The sequence below is a fragment of the Carya illinoinensis genome, chromosome 11, assembly GCF_018687715.1.
Source record: "Carya illinoinensis cultivar Pawnee chromosome 11, C.illinoinensisPawnee_v1, whole genome shotgun sequence".
NCBI lineage: Eukaryota > Viridiplantae > Streptophyta > Magnoliopsida > Fagales > Juglandaceae > Carya > Carya illinoinensis.
In genome coordinates, this window is record NC_056762.1 from 14,049,413 (window position 1) to 14,069,519 (window position 20,107).

At 40.6% G+C, this 20,107-nt stretch overlaps 3 protein-coding genes across 3 annotated transcripts; all 3 read left to right on the forward strand.

The window, feature by feature from the left end:
- Positions 1 to 14,698: 14,698 nt before the first annotated feature.
- On the forward strand, positions 14,699 to 15,751 carry LOC122282227 (uncharacterized mitochondrial protein AtMg00810-like). The gene has a single exon (XM_043094179.1). The coding sequence runs from the start codon at positions 14,699 to 14,701 to the stop codon at positions 15,749 to 15,751; it is 1,053 nt and encodes a 350-aa protein (XP_042950113.1).
- Positions 15,752 to 16,890: 1,139 nt separating this feature from the next.
- On the forward strand, positions 16,891 to 17,835 carry LOC122282228. Its single transcript, XM_043094180.1, has one exon. It carries the CDS (start codon positions 16,891 to 16,893, stop codon positions 17,833 to 17,835), a length of 945 nt encoding a protein of 314 aa, XP_042950114.1.
- A 292-nt stretch (positions 17,836 to 18,127) lies between these two features.
- On the forward strand, positions 18,128 to 19,462 carry LOC122282229. Its single transcript, XM_043094181.1, has one exon. It carries the CDS (start codon positions 18,128 to 18,130, stop codon positions 19,460 to 19,462), a length of 1,335 nt encoding a protein of 444 aa, XP_042950115.1.
- Positions 19,463 to 20,107: the final 645 nt, after the last annotated feature.

Here is a 20,107-nt window from a genome sequence, read left to right on the forward strand (position 1 = left end):
TTCAATCAGGCATGGGGGTATGGATACACCTTGGGCTCATGATGTTAAAGAAGTTTTGGCTAGCTCACCCTAAGGCAAATTTAAGGACATTGGAGTTGCAAACTGTCCTCCTTGACCCAATAGCCTTAGCCTTCTTGGATTCCATTGGGATTTTTCGAATGCCTCTTGAACAACCTCCTCCTCCTTCTCTTGATAACGTCTCAGCCATTTAGGCTTGGGACCTATTCCTCCCTTTGCTTTGTATTTTGTTTTGTATTACAACTTGTAATGTTTCATTTTGGATTTATATTGATGATTTTGTACCTTGTAAAAGACTTACTATGTTATGTACTTATATTGTAAGATACTTTCCACGTTATGTGCACATTCTTTTGGAGCTTTATATCTATTGTGGCCTTCTATTTCTTTTGTCACTAACTTTGTTTTTACCCTGCAAGTTGATTTAGCCATTTTTCGGGTGAAGGCTAACCCCGAACGTTAGTGCATTAACACTTGGTCAAACTAAGTGACCTAGAGATTTTCTCGACCACTACTTGGGAGAAGGCTATCTTCAGTTGCATGAGCATTGTTAACCTTTAGTCGTCATGAATTGGTGCGAGTGTTTATCCTAATCACATGAGCATTCTTAACACTTGGCATGCTAAGGGGGGAGATTTTCTCAACCTCTAGTTGAGCGAAGGCTAACCCTAGTTGCATGCGCATTGTTGGCCAATCAATCAACACCTCGGAGAAACAATAGGCGTGTAGTAATCCAGAGGGAAGTACATGTGTAAAATATCTAGTTTATGAAATCGAAGTGAAATTGAAACAAAACATGTTCTTGTGACAACACTAACAATCATGTTCCATAATACCTTCATAAAAAAGGGCTTCTCGCCCTACATTAACCTCCAAACATTACATCATCAAGAGTACATAAAGTTAATTGCCATAAGGTGGCAAGATGATTACAAGTAAGTGCTAGGCTTAGTGTTGTACATTCTACGATAGGCACAAGATAGATATGGCGGGTACTGGTGCTAAGACAGATCCTAGTGTCCGTGATCATGACTTGGGTGGGATTGACTCTTCTTACTCAATCTTCACGCTAGGGTTTATACCTACAAGTCTATGGTACCAAGAATGAAACCATCAATAGGTTAGGCGGCTATGACAAAACTGCTGATGAGAGCTAATGCTACCGAAAATGGTATGAAAACTTTTCATGTAAATACTTGAAGAACATGCATATGTGTAGAGAGGAATCATCCTCTCTCTTATAGCTACATCCATCCTCAAAACCTGGCAAAGAATCACCTTCTCAATTAAAACATATATATAGGCATTCTGTAATGGCCGTCCTTGTGATGGGTCCTTTTCAAACAATTTTGATAAAAATCAATGGGAATTACGGTTCCTTTTCAATTTCTTTTCATTTCATGTCAGGATACAAAAGACTCCATATTATAAATAAAATTCATTTTCTTAATTAAAAGATTACAACGGAAAATATTAAATTTTTATAATTGAAGTTTCTCTTACAAAATATCTGGCCTAGGCCTTCGTGCTCTTTCCCTTGGGCTATGCCCGTCCTGACCTTTCATGCTCATCTTGTCCTTGGGAGGGCACACATAAAAACTAAAATGAGTCGATGACTCGTAAGCATTACTTCATACAGTTAAAATATAATAACATAGGTTTTTAGTCATCCAGTTTTCATTCCATACATACATATCATACATAACATGCATAGACATTATTTTCGTTTTAAAAACATTGCGAGGTGTGATTTTTCTTTAAAAACATGCTTTCTTCTCTAAAATAGTTCCCCATGCATTGCTGCCTTCATTTCTTAAAGAATACGTTCATGCATACTTCTATTCTTACATACATTCATGCATACATGCATTCATCTTTTCTTACATACCTTCATGCATTCAGTCCATACATACATACATGCATTCTTTCTTAACATGCATACGTTCATTCTTATCACTTTCATTGACCGTGTAGTACACTGTTACACCCCGTGTACTAGGGTTAGCGGTCTTTTAGACTTGATTTTGCCTGTGGCCACGGGTTGGGAATCCATTCCATTAGGGTGTAGTACTAGGTGCACTAGCAGTACTACTTATCTGGCATTGCAATCTGCCCAGTCCAGTCCAATCATTTGGTACCATTTCCATTCATTCAAGTGGTCGTTACTTATTTTCATAAATCATGCATTTCAGTCCATTCATTCCTTTACAGTCTTTTACAATTCTTATGGTTTTTTAGTTTGTTTCTTTCATATAAAGTCATTTTAAAATAAAATAGTTTTCTTTCTTTACATAAAAGTCATTTCAAAAGAAGTTTCTCTTTTCATAAAAGTCATTTTAGAAAAAGTCATTTTTCATTACATCATTAAAACATCAATTTGTGCATCATTTAAAGCATCGTTTTTCATAAGGATATTTTAAAACACTTTCTTCGCTTCGTTTAAAGCGTAGGGCCAAGGCCTCACTTTTCATTTTGTAAAAATACATACAATAAATACCACGTATATCATCCATCTACATGCATACACTTACATACTTTAGGTGCGTGAAAAGGGGCTGCTAAGGAGGACCACTACGTACTTATATTTGAAAACTTAAGCTTCGTTTTCTATTAAGTAAAGCGTGTCTCGTAGAGAAAAGTTTCATTTTCCTTTTTGAGCAAAGCTTTCATTTTCATCTTCGTTTATATAAGAAAAACTCTAGAAGAGTATGAACACAATACTTACCTAGATTTCATACCATACTCAATCCATGCAATCCACTCGTGTGCATGTCAGATGGCAACCTACATGCATACACATAATCTTACGTTATCATCTATCTAATGCATAAGGAACTATTCTAAAAATAGAACAATGCCTCACTTGGAACACTCTTCATCCACCCTAGGCTCTTACGTGCTATTTCGTATGCTAAAACCTTCAGAGTCTTATTCCTTAAAGTGAATCCTCGTGATTCACCTTAGGGTTAAGACACTAAGACCTCCGTCTTGTTCTTCTATTTCCACAATCCAACGCATGATTCCGGCCGAAGAGTCATGCGTTCCAACCTTAGACTACTTACCCTTTACTACCTTCATGTATCCTAGCCCATACAAAATCCTTATTCCCAACCAGTTCGACTACATGAATCCAAGCCAACTCTAGGGCTAACACACCATGTAACCATGCTCAGGATAGATTACCCATTACAAATGGTAAACCTGTCTGGTGCCTCGCCAGAGCCACCTATATCTTCTCCCCTTTTATCACCTAAGAACAACTTATAATTCCAATGAATGCCTGCTTGTATAAACAAGATCCATACTCCAATACCAACTTACTCAGACCCGGTCGATAGGACTCTTCCTACTTTTCGGCCCCATACGAGTTCATCCCAACACTTGATAGGAGAGGACTGCATCCACAAATGCGCCTCTTTCATGTCACGTAGCTAGAGACTAATCTCGAGTCACGTCACGGTGCCCATCATGCTTCCACTACACTCTCTGATACTTTTCCACTCCTTCCATATACTCTTAGCCATAATCAACCACAAGGTCACACTCGTCACCCAGGACTACAGGCCATATCACCACTGTTTCGGGATACTGTTACACAGTTCCCGCCACTTAACAAGAGGACTGCATCCACAATTGCACGTCTGTCACATTATGCAGCTTGAGACAAATTTCTGAGTTACAACACGATGCCCATTAGGCTTCTGCTGCACTCTCTGATACATTTTTACCACTTCACACATACTTTCAACCACAAGTCAACCACAAGGTGCACCTTGGACTACAGGCCATATCACTACTGCTTCGGGACACTGTTACACTGTTCTTACCACTTAACAAGAGGACTGCATCCACAAATGTGCCTCTATCACAGTATGTAGCTCGAGACAAATTCCCGAGTTACAGCAATATGCCCATCATGCTTTCGCTACACTCTCTGATATTTTTCCCATCACTTCAATATACTCTTAGCCATAGTCAACCACAAAGTGACACCCGTTACCCTGAACTACAGGCCACATCATCATTGTTTTGGAACATGTTATACAGTTCCCGACACTACACCATATACTCCACGCTTCTCTGCTATACCATCCAACCCTTCGTGACACGCTTTCTGGTGTATCAGGACATAGTACAGAATACACCCATGTGAACTCTCTTCCATCCACACTATGACAGACGCTGCTAAGATGCATGCCTCACGGTGCATCGCTACACAACATGGAGTACGCAGCATGCATACTCCCTTCGCTACATCACTTATTACCACGACGCACATCACACGGTGCATTGCTGCACTACACAGAGTATGCTCCACACGTACTCTCTTCATTCTATGCTACACATCACTACAATGCATGTCACACGGTGTGTCGCTATAGTATACGAGTACGTTCCACGTGTACTCCCTTCACACTTCACATTGTATCACAACTACGGCATCCATCTCATGCCCATACTCACAGCATAGTCCACAATACTACACAATCAAGCCCAACACTTCACAACTACACTTCACTTCACAACTACATAACAAACTCCATAATTACTAACTACACAGTCTACAGTTCAACCAATCAACTACTATAACGTAAATAACTAGAGATAGAGGGTTATACCATTGACGGGATAACCCGTGCGTCGCTCGTTGCCCGTCACGATCAAAGCGTCGGAAGATTCGTACGTGGTGGTTAACACTGTGTACGGTGGCTATCCATCACATAAAGTGGCAGTTTGGGCTTGAGAATAGCTAGGTGTGGTCTTGGAAAGGCTCAAGGTGGCCTCGTGGTGGTCAAAGGTGGCGGAGCATGGCGGCATCATGCTAAGAACAGTACATCCAAAAAGGAGAAAGGACGCTTGATGTGGAGGAAGACCATGGAACTTCATGGGAAGCTAAGGAGAGGTAGAGGAAGATATGGTGGAGCTGTGGTGGCGAGGTGGTGATCAGGTGGTGGCTCACGACTGCGGATCAGCCAATAATGGTGCAACCCGTGCCTTGGAGAGTGAGAGCTGTACAAAGCTCCGTTTGGCATGAAAATTGTTGGGGAAGGTTGTGGTGATGAGAGGAACAAGATGTTGGTGGTGAAACACCATGGGTAGCCATGCATGGTGGTGCAACTGAATGGGTAGTTGCGGAGACCCATCGAAGAAAGAGAGAGAGATAGAGGAAAAGGAAGACATGGGAAGGAAGCCCATGATGTGGTGGTGCTGGTGGAAGTGCTCATTGGCTATTTTGGCTGTGTATGGTGGCGCTAGGTGGAGGAAATGGGTGTAAAACCCATTTTAACGATGATGCCATGGAGGGAGGAGGAGGGCACGTGGGGGCTTGGCAGTTCGAGGGAGTGTTGGCTGGAGGGTGGTGGTCAGTTGGTGACCAGTGGTGAGGCTGTAACTTTCGTGTACGGAGGCATGGAGATAGGGACTTGGGTATTTAATCCAAGTCCTTCGTTTTGGGATCCTCAAAACTATCTAACGATGAGCTTAAATACTGATTTGAAAATGCGTAAGTGTTTTATTTAAAATAAAATATTAAGAGGAATTAAGATAGAATATTATTTTATAAATTAAATTTTATAAAATAATATTTCTTCATCATTATTTAAAATGATGGAGTATCGTTAATTACTCAAAGAGAATAAAATCATTTAAATTAATTTAGAGTTTTCAACGTAAATTTAAATCTCTTATTATTTTAAAATAATTAAAATATTTAATTTAAATAACTATCCACAATTATAATATTTTTAGAACTCATTAAAATATTATAATTGTGTTACATTAAAAACAAGCTTATCTAATAATACTGGAAATATCTCCTATAAATATTTCCAGAATATTTAAAATATCCATAAGCTTTAAAATATCTATCTTACTTTGAAATCCGCTAGATAACTTTGAAAGCATACCATTGAGGTACAACACGCAGGATAAACCTCAGCACGTAGACCGAAATTCAGCACATAGAATGAGGCTCATACTTAAAGAAGAAGGAAGAAGGAGTGGATCTCACACATTCATTTGCCACATAGACTCATTTGCCACACACACACACCCCTTGAGACTTGTCGCACCGGGGATGCTGCTTTACCCTTCCGACCGACTTAAAGATACTAGCACGTGATATGCTAGGGGATCCCACATCTTAACTATCAGATGAGGCCAAATATGACTTTGTTCTACCCCAATCCCCACGAGGCATTCTCTTTCTCATGTGATATATGTGGTAATGCTTCGCAGAATGGACCTTGGGAATTCTCTATCCCATACCATGGATAGAGAGTCATGCTATTGACTACTCACACACACGCGCACACACCGATATCCAATGGTTCCCATACAAGGTCTCAGCATAAAGTATCAAAAATAGTTAAAGCATCGAAAACATTTAAAACATTGAAATCATAAATATAGTTAGAAACATAATTCATGAAATATTTATTCATGCTTGTAGAATGGGGGAGAAGTAACAAAATTAATGGAATGCCTCTTGTACACAACATTCACCCTATATTACCCAACATAATCTTAGAAGCTAACCTATTTTCCTACATTGGAAGTTCTCCCATTGTCTCTCTACTTTTTGCTTTCCACAACAGTCGCTTTCTCAAGCTCTTTAGCAAATAAAGTCCTAAGAGTGAAATCTTGTCCTATGTCTAGGTCATTTAAATAGAGTGGGATTGTCAGATGTCTTTTTTGATGTATCTCAACTCCAAGTATGCTAGGAGTCTATCATCCTTCTCTTATTATACTTCAGGATGACACAAACAATTGACCAGGGTATGGTTCGACACCCCTATGGTTTGCCAACTCCTCAACCTTTTCCTTGAATGAGAGTTCTCCATTGGTGTCTGGCCATACTTTTGAGTCCAAATGACATAACTAATCGTGCCTTCACCTTTCATTGCATAGCCACTCTGAATTACTCACATGGAGTGTGGGCTTCTACATATGACACTATCAATTTTCTATGCCCTTCCATGTTATCTTGGAAACTTCCCATGTTTGGTTTGGGCCACCTCTTGGGTGAGTAATCCTGTCTCACCTTTGGCAGGTAGCTCGAGCTCACCAATCTCCTTAGCTCCTCATTCTCATACTCACAGTAGGCAACATTTCAAGCTTGCCTGCCATGATTGAGACACTCATCTCCACTTTGCTTTGGGACATGTCAGTCGGCCTCCCGCAAGGTACTTGCTTACCAAGATGTTGGGCAAGCCACACCTTGCATCTCCTGCTCTTGATTCCTTAGACAATTGGAGAGTTCCACATCTTTGCATTTCCTTCAACTCCAATAATGGTTTTTCCCCTTTCACATTAGGCTGGGTCCTCACATACGTAAAATTTGGTTATAATTGAACTAGATTTGGTTCAATTACCAGTAGCTGTTGATTCTTGAAACTTGTCCTAAGTGATGAAACATGGAACACATTGTAAATACCTTCATATTCCGCTGGCAACCAAACTCAATATGCCATTGGGCCAACCCTTTCCATCACTTGGTAAGGACCAATACATCTTGGGCTCAACTTTCCCTTTAGCCCAAGTCTCTTGACGCGTTTCATTGGGGATACTTTAAGGTACACCCAATCACCTTCTTCAAAGGTGAATTCCCCCTTCCTAGTGTCAACATAACTCTTCTATCTACTTTGGGTGGTGGTTATTCTTGCTCGTATAAGTTTGACTTGCTTTGTTATCTCCTAGAAAATCTTTGGTCTAAGTAATCAGGACTCTCCTACTTTATCCCAACAGATTGGTGATCTACACTTCCATCCATAAAGTGCCTCATAAGAGACCATCTGGATAGTCACCTGATAACTATTTTTATATATAAATTTAATAAGTGGAGTGTGTTGCTCCCAAGGTCGCTTAAAATCTAATACACATGCCCTCGACATGTCCTCCAAAGTTTGGACAATCCTTTCTGATTTCTCATCTGTCTGAGGGTGGTAGGCACTACTGAATTTCAATTTCATACCCATTGCCCTTTGTAGGCTCTTTAATAAATGAGATGTAAACTTAGGGTCCCAATCTGATACTATGGTCTTGGAGTATAACCCCACCACTTCCCTTAAATACAACTGGTTGAGCTTGGTCATCGTACCCATAGTAATAACCAGTAAAAAGTGAGCGCTCTTGGTCAATCGATCGACTAATACCCATATCGCATCTTTACGCATAGGAGTTCGGGGGTAATCCCACCATGAAATCCATGGCGATATCTTCCCATTTCCATTCGGGAATGGGTAGAGGTTGTAGGTTTCTTGTTGGTTGCTGATGCTCCACCTTTTCCCTTTTACACGTATCAAATTCGTTGATAAAATGAGTGATGTTCTTCTTCATTGCTTCCCACCAGCATCCCTTCTTGAGGTCTCGATACATTCTCGTTTCTCTCAGATGAATGGAGTATGGCGATGAATGAACTTATGCCAAAATTCCTTGTATAACCTCTGGGTCATTTGGGATTGCTTGCCGCCCATCGAATAACAAGATCCCATCTTCACCTAAGCTAAAATGGGCAAGTCCTACGCCTTTGCCACTTTTCTGTTAGATCTCCAATAACTTATGACCCTTCTCCTATTGCTCTCACAATGCCTCAAACCCGTTTATCCTCAATTGTTGTAAAGTGGCGAGAATCTCCTCTGGAGACCTATCCTTTACTAGTAAGAGCCTCATGTCTTCTAATAGTGAATCTTCCACTAAAGTCTCTCACTTCTCCTCGGCCTTTGACTTACGACTTAGGGCATCAGTGACTAAGCTAGCCCTACCCTGGTGGAACTTAATCTCACACTGAAAATCACTAATTGTCTCTAACCATCTCCAATGTCTCATCTTGAGGTTCTTTTGAGTAAACAAACGATTTACCCTCTTGTAGTCTATGTACACCTGACACTCTTCCCCATATAGGTAGTGCCATCATATCTTCAAGGCAAACACTACTGCTGCTAACTCCATATCATGGGTGGGGTAATTCTTCTTATGATCTTTCAACTATTTGGATGCATAGGCTATTACCTTTCCTTCTTGCATCGGAACACATCCTAAGCCATACTTCAAGATTTTTGAATTCCATGAATGACTTATTCAATTATGGTAGTACTAATGCAAGAGTAGTGGTTAACTATCTCTTTAGTTCCTCAAAGCTCTGCTCACACCAATCAGTCCAAAGAAACTTAGTGTCCTTTCTTGTCGATGTAGTGAGAGGGTTTGCTAGTTTAGAAAATCCTTTCACGAATCTACAATAGTAACCTACTAACTCCAAGAAACTCCTAATCTTTTGTACCAAGATGGGTTGTTTCCAATCCATCATGGCCTCCACCTTATTTGGGTCTACCATTATCCCCTTTCCGAATACCACATGACCTAGAAACCTTACATCTTCTAACCAAACTCTGATTTGCTTAGTTTGTCATGCAAATGATAATCCTGAAGGGTCCATAGCACTATACTCCAGTGATCTTCATGCTCCTCAGCATTTCGGGAGTATATTAAGATATCATCTATAAACACCACCATGAATAAATCCAAGAATGGTCGAAATATCCTACTCATGAGATCCATAAAAGCTGCTATGGCGTTCACCAATCCAAAAGACATTAAGGGGAACTCATAGTGACCGTACCTAGTCTAAAAAGACAAATTAGACACATCGACTTCCTTAATCCTCAGTTGATGATACCCAAATTTGTGATCGTCCTAGAAAATACTGCAACTCCTTGCAATTGGTCAAACAAATCATCTATTCTAGGTGATGGATATCTATTCTTAGTGGTCACCTTGTTCAACTCCCATTAGTCAATACACATCCTAATGTTTCCATCCTTCTTCTTCACAAATATAATGGCGCTCGACAAGGCGAGATACTGTGTCTAATGAACCTACTACCAGTAACCCCTGCTCCCCCTTTAGAGAGAGAAGCTCTGCCCCCTCTCTAAAAAGCAAACAGACCGTTTCTTCGCCGTTGAGGGAGGTGGGAGCCTCGGCTCCTCCCTCCCTCCCCCCTCCCTCCTCCCTTTAGTTTTAGTTTTAGTTTTTTATCCTCTGTTTTCTATTTTTTCTTTTCGTCTGCTATTTTTGGCCCGTTTTTGGTTTTCTCATTCGGCTCTTGCGTTTGTGGTGGTTAGCTCTTCTCCCCTGTTTTCAGTGTCTTTCCTGGTGCGAGGATCACTGGTAAGGGTCCCGACCAACCCAGCGAGGTGCCGCTTAGCAGAGGAGGCGTGAGCAATCCTGTGAGGTGGCGCTTTGCAGTGGAGGCGTACGGCGCGGACGAAACAGATGGGAGGATTTGGACGGGTGAGAAGCTAGCCTATTCGTGTTGAAGCAAGGCTGACGGCTTGGGCTCTGGTGGGGCGAGGATACGGCGGGGTGGCTCGACGGCGAGAGGCTTGATTCTCTGTTCTCGTAACAGAGTGTTTTGGGTCTCGTACGATGGGGCTGCTGGTTTAATGTATCTGTTTCTGGCCGACTGTTTTGCAGGGGCTTATCTAGGCATCGGGGGTCTTCCCATGCCTTGTGGTGATCGGCAGCAGCAGCGCTGCACAGGAACAGAGAAGGAAGAGGGGGCGGCGGACGTAGCGAAGAAACCCTAGTCCGATCCTTAGGCGCCCTGTTGTTAGCGGGTTGGGCCCCCGGGATGTCGGGTCATGGGCCTGGGCTGGGCCTTCTGTTATGCACAGCCCGTTAATGTTGTTATGTTGCTCTGTATTTGTTTTAATGTGTTTTAGTTTTATATTTTAAATATTGCCTAGAGTCCCACTCCTTCTTAAAAGGAATGTGGGTTTTGTCCTACTCCTCTTTTGGAGGAATGTAGGTTTGGTACTCTTCCTCCATGGGAGGAAAGAGTGTGGTGTACCTCTCTTCTTCGGAAGAGAGGTGGTTTATCTCTGTTCATCAGAGAGCTTTCTCTTTTGACTGCTGTCAAAAGAGGAGGTGTAGAAGTTTTTAGACAATGTCCGTCACAAAGAAATTTGTTGACGGGGGAGCTCCTGAGCAGATGCATTAGTTGGCTTATGGTCTGGTTTTCCAGTTTGTTAAGTCACAGTTGTAACTTCGCCTATGAATATATGCAGTGAAGCATTTTCTATCAAAAAAAAAAAGTAACCCCTGCAATTCATTTTTTAGTTCCGTCAATGCTATTAAGGTAGTTTTATAGGGTGTCGTATGGACTAGAACTATCCCTAGTTTTTAATCAATTGCAAATTCAATTTCCTTGGTAGGGGGCATCCCTTGCAATTCCACAATGACTGACAAGAATTCTCTTACTACTGTCATGTCCTCCACTTCCTTATGCATCCTTTTTGTCAAGGTTAGGTGTACTAGGTAGACCTTAGCCCTTTTTATCATCTTTTTATTAGCCTATAATGAGGTGATAACTTTGGGTAGGGGATATAGTTTGCTTTCTTTAAAAATCGTAGCCTTCATTCTTGGGACCTGAAAGGTTACTGTCTTCAAATGAAAATTTATACTTGCAAAACACCTAAACAACCAATACATCCCCAAAATAATGTCGAAACCTAGCATACTGAACACGATTAGGTCAGCCTCCAAAGGAACTGCCTCTATTCCTAATGGACATTCTTTAACTACCTTGGTACAAAATACCTTTTCCCAATTCGGTAAAGCTACTGTGACTCCTTAGCTTATTGATTGTTTGAAGGCTAGCCATCCTAACCAATGTGGAAGATGCAAATGATTAGAAAGCTCTTGAGTCAAATAAGGAGATTGCATAAACTTGCAACACTCTAACATGGACATCACTATTTTTTTAAAAATGAGACGACTATAGCAGAACCAAATGGATATATCTCATGAAATTCAAGTCTAAAACACAATCCCTTTTACAGTCTTTCATTGTAATGATCAACACTCAATTTGGAAAAAAAAAAAAAAACTTTGAACTGACAATGGACTTGAATTTAACATGCCTGAGTTCTACAAATCTCATGGAATAATTCATCAAAAATCTTGAGCCTACACACCCCAATAGAATGGAGTGGTAGAAAGGAAACAACAACATCTCTTGAATTTGGCTAGAACACTCCTCCTTCAAGCCAATCTTCCAACCTAATTCTGGGGTGATGCTGTTCTAATAGTAGCACACCTAATCAATCGAATCCCTTCCCCACTTCTTGCAAATAAATCACCATATGAGAAGTTGTTTAAATCTCCACCATCCTATGAGCATCTCAGAGTATATGGTTGCCTATGTTTTGTTTCCACACTCAAAAGAGACAGAATCGAACTCAACCCCAGGTCCAAGAAATGCATATTTATTGGATACCCTATTGGGATTAAAGGGTACAAACTATATGATCTCACCAATCATGCCACCTTTGTCTCTCAAGATGTCATATTCATTGAGTTTGAATTTCCTTTTGCCAAAATAGTCACTAAACTCACTTCTCCACTCAACTCCTCTCTTTCCTTACCTCTAGCCTTGCCTAACTTTGTTGCTTACCCCTCAAAACTCTCCCTCATATAGCACAGAACCACATTCTCCCTTAACCCCATACAGAATCAGAATCATCTTCTAAACCTCCAAGTCCCACTACACCTCCTTTTACTCCTACATGCTCAACCCCCTTCCTAAATCGAATCACTTTGAGGTTCATTCCCAACTGTCACCTTCCTAACCTCTAAACCCTCTATCCCTACATCTTAAGAGCTCAGATTGAGTTAAAAATCCACCCTCATACTTGCATGACTATCACTGTCAACTTGTTTCCTCCCTCTCTCACCCTCCCCTCTCCACTTACTCTATTGCACAACCCTTACATCAATCCCTCTCATACTCAAAGCTCTCCCCTTTTCATAAAAAATATGCATTATCCCTTTCCCTCACATTTGAACCCAAAACCTATGAGGACGCTATTGTGAATGAACATTGGCAAATTGCTATCAATAATGAACTTGAGGCTCTTGCAACTAATGGTACTTGGCCAATTACTTCCCTCATATTGGAAAGAAAGCAATTGGATGCAAGTATGTGTTCAAAGTGAAACTAAAATCTAATGGGAGTTTGGACAAACACAAGGCAAGACTAGCGGCAAAGGGTTATACTCAAAGAGAGGGCTTTGATTTCAAAGAAACCTTTAGTCCTGTGGCAAAGACGTCCACTGTTAGAATGTTTCTTGCTCTTGCTGCAAACCATGGTTGGCATTTAGAACAATTAGATGTTCATAATGCTTTTCTACATGGTGATCTCGATGAGGAGATATATATAGGCCTTCCACCTGGACTTCAGCTTAAGGGGGAGTCTCAATTCCAAGGATAGAAAATGGTATGTAAGCTTCACAAATCCTTATATGGCTTGGAACAAGCCTCAAGGCAATGGAATGAAAATTTCACTGTTGCACTTGTTGCTACTGGTTTTTATCAATCAAAGTCAAACTATTCATTGTTTACTAGAAACATCAAGGATGGTTTTGTTGCTCTTCTAGTATATGTAGATGATATCATCTTAGGAAGTAATAGCTTGACTATAATCAATTCAGTGAAAGCTTACCTTTGTGATCAATTTAAAATCCAAGACTTGGGGGTGCTCAAGGCCCCGTTTGGTTACCCAAAACATTTCATCTCATCTCATCTCATCATTACAACTTTCACAAATTTCCACACAAAATATAATAAACAATTTAACTTTTTCAAACTCCAAAACAAAACTAATATTAAAAAATTATATTTAATAATATTTTATTGAACTTAAAAAAAACCATCTCATCTCACTTGTGTAACCAAAAAATTATAATAAGGGAATTCCTTAGGACCGGTCCGGCTGATTTTGAACAAATAACAGCCTGCCACTTACACAGTTACACGTATGACTTCCACCATATTTATCTTAAACAAGCAAACATCAGAAAATCGATTTCAAAACAATACCTCTTGCACCCTCCTTCGCCGGCTCGTCATTACATACCAACTCCCCACCCACGAATCGCAATCCCGAATTGCACCCCAATCTCATCACATACCAACTTGCCCTTCAGAATTGCGCCCCCTGGGTCGAAGCTCAACCCGAAGGAAATCAATCGCACCCCCTTCGTTGAAGCTCAACCCAAATGAAATCCCCACGAATTGGCATCGAACTCCTTCAAAATAGCTGGCAAGTACTAAATAAAGATAAGAAGCGTGCTGCCAGGAATACTCCAAAATAAGAGTGAACGAACGAGCGAACGACGAAACGTGTTTCACGAAGGTGCACCAGATCACCACCTAACCATGCTCAGTAAAATTGTTAACTTACCCATTGTCTCTTTCTTTATAAATATAGGTGAACTCAACTATTTCATTTGGATTGTTATGGTAAAATCAAGCTATTTTGTCCGTGTAACATTGGTAAAATCATCTCTCAAAAAATATAAATAAATAAAAGACATTGAGCAAGATTATCTCTCGTGCTCTGTACAAATTTAGAGTACTGCTTGGATAAATGTTCATGAGTCTGCTTGGATAAATCTCGTGCTCTAAGCTCCTTCGGCATTGGACTGAGATCGGGCGGTGCAAACGAGTCTCGCAAGTGTCGGACTGAGGGCGATGCACATAGACCAACAAAGCAGTGAGGAAAAGAAGCGTAGCGGGTAGTGCAAATGAAAAAGGGGCTAGCAACACGTACAACCACGACCTTGATTCTCTGTGGTCTAGTGTATTTCTCTTTTAGTGTTTTTTCTTACGTGTCTTGCCTTGAATGGATGGCTGTTTTTGTGGGATTAACAGTTGGACCGGTGGGAAGCGTTTCTCTTATAATAAATATTTGTTGGGATTAGAAGTTGCAAGATCAAAGAATGGCATTCATGTTTACCAAAGAAAATATGCCTTAGAGATCATTGGACATGTTGGTTTGCTTGGGAGGAAAGCTATGACCACTCCAGTGGAACGAAATCTCAAATTGTCACATTCCTCTGGTGAGTACCTCTCGGATGTAACTGGATATCGAAGATTAATAGGTAAGTTGATCTACTTAAGTACCATAAGGCCTAACATCACTTACTCTGTTCGAATTCTTAGCCAATTCATGGATAAACCCACTCACACTCACCTCCACACAGCTCATAGGATATTGAGGTATCTTAAAGGCTTGCTGGGACAAGGAATCTTCTTCTCATCAAAGTTCTCTTTACATCTTAAGGGATACAGTGACTCGAACTGGGCTGCATGCCCTAAAACCAGGAGATCTATAACTGGTTTTTGCATATTTATGGGTGACTCTTTGATTAGTTGGAAGTCAAAGAAACAAGCGGTGGTGTCAAGATCATCTGCTGAAGCAGAATATAGGGCATTGGCACACACCAATTGTGAGATCATTTGGTTAAGAGCTCTCTTAGAAGACTTCAACATTAAACACTCACAACTTGCTTTGTTGTATTGTGATAGCCAAGCCGCAATACACTTGACCAAAACTCTCATATTCCATGAGATGACTAAACATGTGAAATTGGACTATCATTTTGTTAGGGAAAAGGTGCTAGTAGGTGTGATCAAACTAGTACATGTGCCCTTGAAGTTTCAAGTAGCAGACATACTCACCAATGCTTTAATAGCACCTTCTTTCCACTTGTTATTGTCCAAGACGGGCATACTTGACATATATGCCCATCTTGAGGGGGAGTCTCAAGAATTATGCACAAAAACCTTAAGGAAATACATGAATTCCTCCACTGAAGAGGTCACAGCACCACTAAGAAAAGACAAAAGACAGTCTGCAATAGAGGCCACTATCCATACTATTGCTATGCCTTAGCATCACACCACTAGGGATTGACATGCTAGAGACTTTTGTCTGTGCCACTCTCCTATTTGTACATAGTGCAGAGTTTGTTATTTGTATAGTTGTTACCTTTGTATTCTTTATTCTTTTCAACTAGAGCAGCTGCAATAGGTAGCATATATATATATAGTTGCAATGTACAGAACAACACACAGTTCCTTTTCACCATTTTGAATGAGAATACAATTTTCTCTCATCTTCTTGTTGTTCATTTTCACTCAATATTTAACAAGATCCACCCCACGCAGCACCTCAACTAAGGAAACGATGATATATTTCTGGGTTGTCGTTAGACGTCTCCTTCACTAAGTCCACAAATTCAATTGCCTCGATGAGTGTTTCCTCTCATAATATGAGATAACGTGAAGGCCTAGTGCAAGAAACTCATACACTTTTTGCTACTACCTAATGTCGAAAGGAAAAAGAAAAGAAAAAGAAGGGGGAAGAAAGACAGAAAGAACGAAAACACAAAATTTTGGAAGTAAACGATCAAAGCCGTATAGATGTAAAGGCTCTCATGCTTGGTATTGAAGATGGACGATCCATTTTTCTGGCTTGCAAGTAGATTCCGTTCTTCAGTCAAAGAATCTTTGAGGTGAATCATTCATTCAAAATTTTTATGAGATGTGAGTGAGTTCACGCCTCAACCTTGAGCTGGCTTCACGTTTATTATATACATCCAAATTATTCTTGAAGTTCTTAACAATTTTTTATTTACAAAAACTTTTAAGATCTCCCAAATTAGTCGTTACTTTAAAAATGTATTACGTAGTGTCATTTTTAGAGATTTTTTTTTTTTTAAGTTTATATATCTCTTTGTTTTTTATTTTTAACATATGATGTACTTGTGTCTAATATTTATCGGTATTGACCTATTACTTAAACATAAATGATATAGTCACCGGTATACTATATATGATATCTCAATCTCTCTCTCTAACTGTTTTCTCTGAAAACGAAGGAGGGGAGTTTGTTAGTCTGTTTCAACTCTACGGTGGTTGCTGCTGTAGACGAAGGCGGGAGTGTCTTTGTGTGCTGAGGCAGGCAGAGGTTTGATTATGGAGGAAATGGCAAGGATCTAGGAGCGATTGAAGTTGAGTGAGGAGGAGAGCATGCCGGTGGGAGTGCAGTGTATTTCTATGGAGAAAGCTCCAGATAAGGGAGAGAGGAGTGTAGTGGGGAAGATATGCTCTGAAAGGAAGATAGGGAGGGAGGTGGTTAGATCTACAATGGAGAAAATATGGAGGGTGGAAAGACATATGGAATTTCAGGAAATTGGGAATAACAGTTTCATTATTACATTTTCATCAAAGAAGGATAAGGTGGAAGTTATGGGAGGCTGTCCCTGGTTGTTTGACAACTATTTGTTTGTGTTAAAGGACTACAATGGTAATACACAACCACATCTAATAAGCTTCGATAAGGTTAGCTTCTGGATTCATATGCTTAATTTGCCATTAAGTTGCATGAAAATTGAGATGGGGAAGCAGATAGGTGATTCTGTAGGGTTGGTTAGAGAGATTGATGTTCAGGAGGATGGTGTAGCTTGGGGTAGAGTGCTGAGGGTAAGAATTGAATGTGATTTGAAGCAGCCTTTGGCCAGGGGTCGAACTATTGATGTGGATGGGAAGAGGATGTGGATTCCTTTCCAGTATGAAAAACTACCAAAATTCTGGTATTATTGTGGTAGAATTCCACATGGAAAGGGGGGCTATGGGGAAGAACAGAAGGGAAGGCAAGGGTCAAAGGGAGGGGACTTGCAATATGGTGTCTGGATGAGAGCTATTCCAGGGGATTGTAGATGGATGGATAGGAAGAGAGAGTCTATGTCTACTGAATCTGGAAGTGATGATACTCATGGATCATTCACAGGTTCAAAAGATGTGGGGGTCTCTATGGATGGACAGGAGAGGGAGAAGGAGGATGAAGGGAGTAATGTGGAAGGAAAAGGGGTGGAAGGGAGTGTGGGAGGAAGTGGGGAAAATAATATAATAATTCATGAGGTAGTGAAAGAGGTTGAGAGAGTGGTGGGGAAGTCTAGTCAGAATGAGGAGTAGGACAGTCAGTTGATCCTAGTTAACTTAGCTGTGCAAGGTGAAGATGAAGCAATAAGGGAGGAGATGGTGTTGGAGGCAGTTCAAGGAAATCAGGAGAATATGCATGAAGGAAAGAAGGCTAGTTGGAAGAGAAGGGCAAGAGGTAGACCACCCTTAGGTAAGATGAAATTTTCAAATGCTTTAAAGAAAAGAGGGTCTGATTGGGTAGAAAGAGAGGAGGGTTTAGAAGAGCTAAGAAACTTAGGTTGGATGGGATGCAGGTTTCTGAGGATGGGATGCCCCGGCTAGCATTATGAAAATTATTAGCTGGAACTGCCGAGGGATTGGCAACCCTCAGACAGTTCAAGACCTTTGTCTGTTGACAAGGGAGAATAAGGCCAACATGATTTTTTTGATTGAAACCATGAGTAAAGCAAGTAAACTAGAAAGATTGAAAAGAAGACTTGGTATGGAAGGTTGTTTTGTTATAGATTCAGTGGGGAAGAAAGGGGGATTGGCTTTGTATTGGAGAAACAGTGAGGAAGTGGAAATTAAAAGCTATTCTACTTGGCATATCAATGCTGAGGTAAATGAGGAGGGACAAGGCATAAAGTGGTTATTCACTGGGTTCTATGGCCATCCTGAGACAGGGAAGATGATGTTTTCTTGGGATCTACTGAGGAGGTTAAAGCCTAGGGAGCAGGAACCATGGTGTGTGGTAGGAGATTTTAATGAGATTCTTATTCAAACTGAAAAGGTGGGGGGTCGACAAAGAGCTGAACTTCAAATGAATCAATTTAGAGAAGCTTTAGAGGACACTATGCTGTATGACTTGGGATGCAGAAATGGTTTTTATACATGGAGTAACAGGCATAATGACCACTCTTTTACAAAGGAGAGGTTAGATAGATGTGTGGCAAACAATAAATGGAGGGACATGTTTAAAAGTGCTGGTGTACAGGGCTTGTCAGCTAGGAGCTCAGACCATCTACCTTTGTTGGTTTTAACAAGAGGAAATGAGGTGAGACAGAGAAGGGGGCAGTTTCCTTTCAGATTTGAGGCAAGCTGGGTGAAAGAAGAAGATTGTGAAGAGAAAATAAAACAAGAATGGGTCAGGGGACAGCAGTCAACTGATTTTGTCAAGAAAGTGCAGACAAGGTTGAAATTTTGTAGTGGAATGCTAGTGAGAAGTTTCAAAAGAAAAGATAAAGAGAGAACAAGTGAAATAGACCAAATTACAAGAAAAATAAAAGAAGTTCAAGAAGATCTGGGGCATCATAACATAGAAGAGTTGAAGAGCCTGCAGAAGCAAGTAGGAGGTTTGTTGGAGCAGGAGGATATCAAGTGGAGGCAGAGAGCAAAAAGGAACTGGTATAGCCTTGGTGATAAGAATACAAGGTCTTTTCATGAGTGTGCAAACCAGAGAAGAAGAAGGAACAGGATCTACACAGTGGTTGATAGTAGAGGCTTCTTGAAAGAAGGGGAAGAAGAGATTGAGAAAGCTTTTCATGAACATTTTACAGCTGTGTACAAGAGTGTTAAGCCAAAGGAAGATATGATCAGTAAATGCTCAATTACAGTTGAGGAAAATGTTACTTGTGAGATGAATGACTTCCTAGAAAAAGCTTTCAAAAGAGAGGAGCCTTGAAAATGATGGGACCTCTAAAATCCCCAAGACCAGATGGGTTTGGAGCTTGTTTCTTCCAATCCTTTTGGCACATTGTTGGTGATGATGTATGTAAGGTTGTGCTTCAGTTTCTTAATGGAGGAGAGATGAACCCTACTCTTAACTATACCTATATAGCCCTTGTTCCCAAAGTGAGTGATCCAAAAACTGTCCATGACTTTCGACCAATAAGCTTGTGCAATGTGTTGTACAATCCTATAGCAAAAACTCTTGCCAACAGATTAAAGAAAGTTATGGATGCTATTATCTCAATAAGCCAAAGTGCCTTCATACCAGGGAGGTTAATTTCAGATAATGTGACTGTAGCCTATGAGGTACTTCATTCTATGAATTCAAGGCAAAGAAGTAAGGGTGGGAGTATGGCTTTAAAACTGGATATTTCTAAGGCCTATGATAGGGTAGAATGGGGCTATCTTGAGGTAATAATGAGGAACATGGGTTTCGGTGAAAGGTGGATTGGGTGGATAATGAAGTGCATATCATCTGTCACATATGCTGTGTTAGTTAATGGCAAGCCAGGGGAGACTATTGTGCCTTCAAGAGGATTAAGACAACGAGATCCATTATCTCCTTACTTGTTCCTTTTGTGTGCTGAAGGACTAAGTG

Coding starts and splice junctions, on each gene's coding strand:
- LOC122282228 (XM_043094180.1), top strand. CDS start 16,891: ATGCCGGTGGGAGTGCAGTGTATTTCTATGGAGAAAGCTCCAGATAAG.
- LOC122282227 (XM_043094179.1), top strand. CDS start 14,699: ATGGATGGCTGTTTTTGTGGGATTAACAGTTGGACCGGTGGGAAGCGT.
- LOC122282229 (XM_043094181.1), top strand. CDS start 18,128: ATGAAAATTATTAGCTGGAACTGCCGAGGGATTGGCAACCCTCAGACA.